The sequence below is a fragment of the Anopheles darlingi genome, chromosome 2, assembly GCF_943734745.1.
Source record: "Anopheles darlingi chromosome 2, idAnoDarlMG_H_01, whole genome shotgun sequence".
In the NCBI taxonomy this organism is placed as follows: Eukaryota; Metazoa; Arthropoda; class Insecta; order Diptera; family Culicidae; genus Anopheles; species Anopheles darlingi.
The window spans coordinates 88,906,902-88,909,401 of NC_064874.1; the positions used below are offsets into that span (position 1 = coordinate 88,906,902).

The 2,500-nt window shown below is 53.5% G+C and overlaps 1 protein-coding gene across 1 annotated transcript in view; it reads left to right on the plus strand.

Annotated features, from left to right (window-relative positions):
- The window catches only part of LOC125951601 (serine/threonine-protein kinase Tor), an 8,294-nt gene that overhangs the window by 2,119 nt on the left and 3,675 nt on the right, over window positions 1-2,500 (plus strand). The window contains exon 2 of the mRNA XM_049680544.1: window positions 1-2,500. This exon is cut by the window's left edge and continues 1,588 nt beyond it; it is cut by the window's right edge and continues 1,866 nt beyond it. Coding sequence (XP_049536501.1) covers window positions 1-2,500 — 2,500 coding nt within the window.

The following is a 2,500-nucleotide window of genomic DNA, read 5'->3' on the forward strand; positions in this document are numbered from 1 at the left end:
AGGCTGCAGCTTACTACCGTTCGTGCAACGGTGCGCGGATTACTTCCTCAGCAGCGATCAGCTGGAGGTGCGCATTGAGGCGGTACACACGTGCACACTGTTGCTGAAGCTGGCCCTTGAAGCGAGTGACAGTGACGATAACGATGTATCGGAAACGCTTACCCAAACGCTCAGCTCAGTGCTGGAGAAGATCCTGATCGTCGGCATAACGGATGTGGATCCAACGGTGCGCCTTCGCGTACTAAAATCGCTCGATGAAAGCTTCGACACTCAGCTGGCTCAACCATGGATATTGAGTTCGCTGCTGATAACGATGCACGATGAGATCTTTGAGATTCGCGAGCTTGCGATCATCATTATCGGGCGTCTTTCGGTCATTAATCCGGCGTACGTGATGCCGAGTTTGCGCAAGACCATGGTTCAGCTGCTAACGGAGCTCGAGCATTCGGGCGTCAGTCGCAACAAGGAGCAAAGTGCACGCATGCTCGATCATCTGATCGTAAGCACACCGAGACTGGTGGCATCGTACATGCGTCCGATGCTGTCGATTCTGGTACCGAAGCTGAGGGAAGCGGAACCAAATCCGAACGTGGTGCTGAACGTTCTGCGAGCGATTGGCGATATGGCCGACGTCATCGATGGTCATCATGTGCTGAAGCAGTGGTCCGATGAGCTGCTAGAGATTCTGCTCGATATGTTAAGTGACGCCGGTTCGACGGAGAAACGAGCCGTCGCACTGTGGACACTGGGTCAACTGGTTAGTGCGACGGGACAAGTAGTGCAACCGTACAACAAGTACCCGAACTTGATCGACATTCTGATCAACTTCCTGAAAACTGAACAGCAGCTATCCATCCGGCGCGAGACTATCCGCGTACTGGGCTTGCTCGGTGCGCTCGATCCGTACAAACACAAGATGAACCGTGGTCTGATCGACAGTCAGACGAGTGCCAACATATTGATCTCCGTGCCCGACTCGAAGACGGACGAGAATGCGGACATGTCAACGTCGGAGATGCTGATCAACATGGGCACGCAGCTGGAGGAGTACTATCCGGCCGTCGTCATCTCGACGTTAATGAAGATTCTGCGTGATCCAACGCTTTCGAGTCACCATCTGAGCGTCGTGCAAGCGATCACCTTCACTTTTACCAGTCTCGGTATCCGTGGTGTGCCATATCTGGCTCAGGTGTTGCCCTGTTTGCTGAACAACATCGAGACGGCCGATATGAGCCTGAAGGAGTACCTGTTTCAGCAGCTCTCGACGCTGATCTCGATCGTGAAGCAGCACATTATCGGCTTCATGGACGAGATCTTTGCGCTGATCAAAAAGTTCTGGACCACCGGCCCCGGACCGGGCGGTATCGGTGGTGGTGGAGGTGGTGGCGGTGTCAGCGGATCAACGGCCGTATCAGCGAACGCTTCGCTGCAACCGACCATTATCAATCTGGTGGAAAAAATTGCAATTGCCCTGGGCTGTGAGTTCAAGGTATACCTACCCCAGCTAATGCCCCAGATACTGCGCGTACTGCTACACGATACCTCGAAGGATCGTGGCGTCACGGGGAAGCTGCTCGGTGCGATGCGCAACTTTGGTAACAACCTCGATGACTATCTACATTTGATCATCCCGGCGATCGTGAAACTGTTCGAACCGATCGACATTCCCATGAATGTTTCGATTACCGCCCTGCAGACGATTAACTATCTGGCGGAGGTGCTCGACTTTACCGACTTTTCTTCGCGCATCATCCATCCGTTGGTGCGCGTGCTCGACAATTATCCCGAGCTACGATCCGTCGCCATAACGACGCTATGCTCGATCATGATTCAGCTGGGGCGCAAGTATCTGGTCTTTGTGCCGCTCGTGAACCGTGTCATAGTGAAACAGAAGATCACCTCGATCGAGTACACGAAACTGTTGACAAAACTACAGAACAACAGTACACTCGCGATGGATGACGAGTTCCGCATACGACAATCGCGGAATCGAAATCGCGAGATCTCCCTGCCCAGTGACAGCACGATCGCCAAGTTCCCCGTTTCGTCGAACGATCTGGAAGCGATGTGCAAATCGACGCGCCGTGTATCGAAGGACGATTGGTTGGAGTGGTTGCGCCGGTTAAGCCTGAAGCTGCTGAAGGTATCTATCAACCCATCGCTCCGTTCGTGCGCTACCCTTGCCCTCAACTATCCGCAGCTGCAGAAGGACCTTTTCAATGCCGCATTCGTCGCGTGCTGGTCGGGCCTTTCAGATTCACTGAAAGCCGATATGGCAGCGAGCTTGACGCAAGCGTTGACGGTGAAGGATCTGCCGGAGATCACACAAACGGTACTCAATCTGGCCGAGTTTATGGAGCACTGTGAAAACTATACACTCAAGATTGATCCGAAGATCTTGGGTGAGCGAGCAATGGAGTGCCGGGCATACGCGAAGGCTCTACACTACAAAGAGGAAGAGTTTCACCAGCAGCAGCAGAAAGAGCACCAGCAGTCTCTG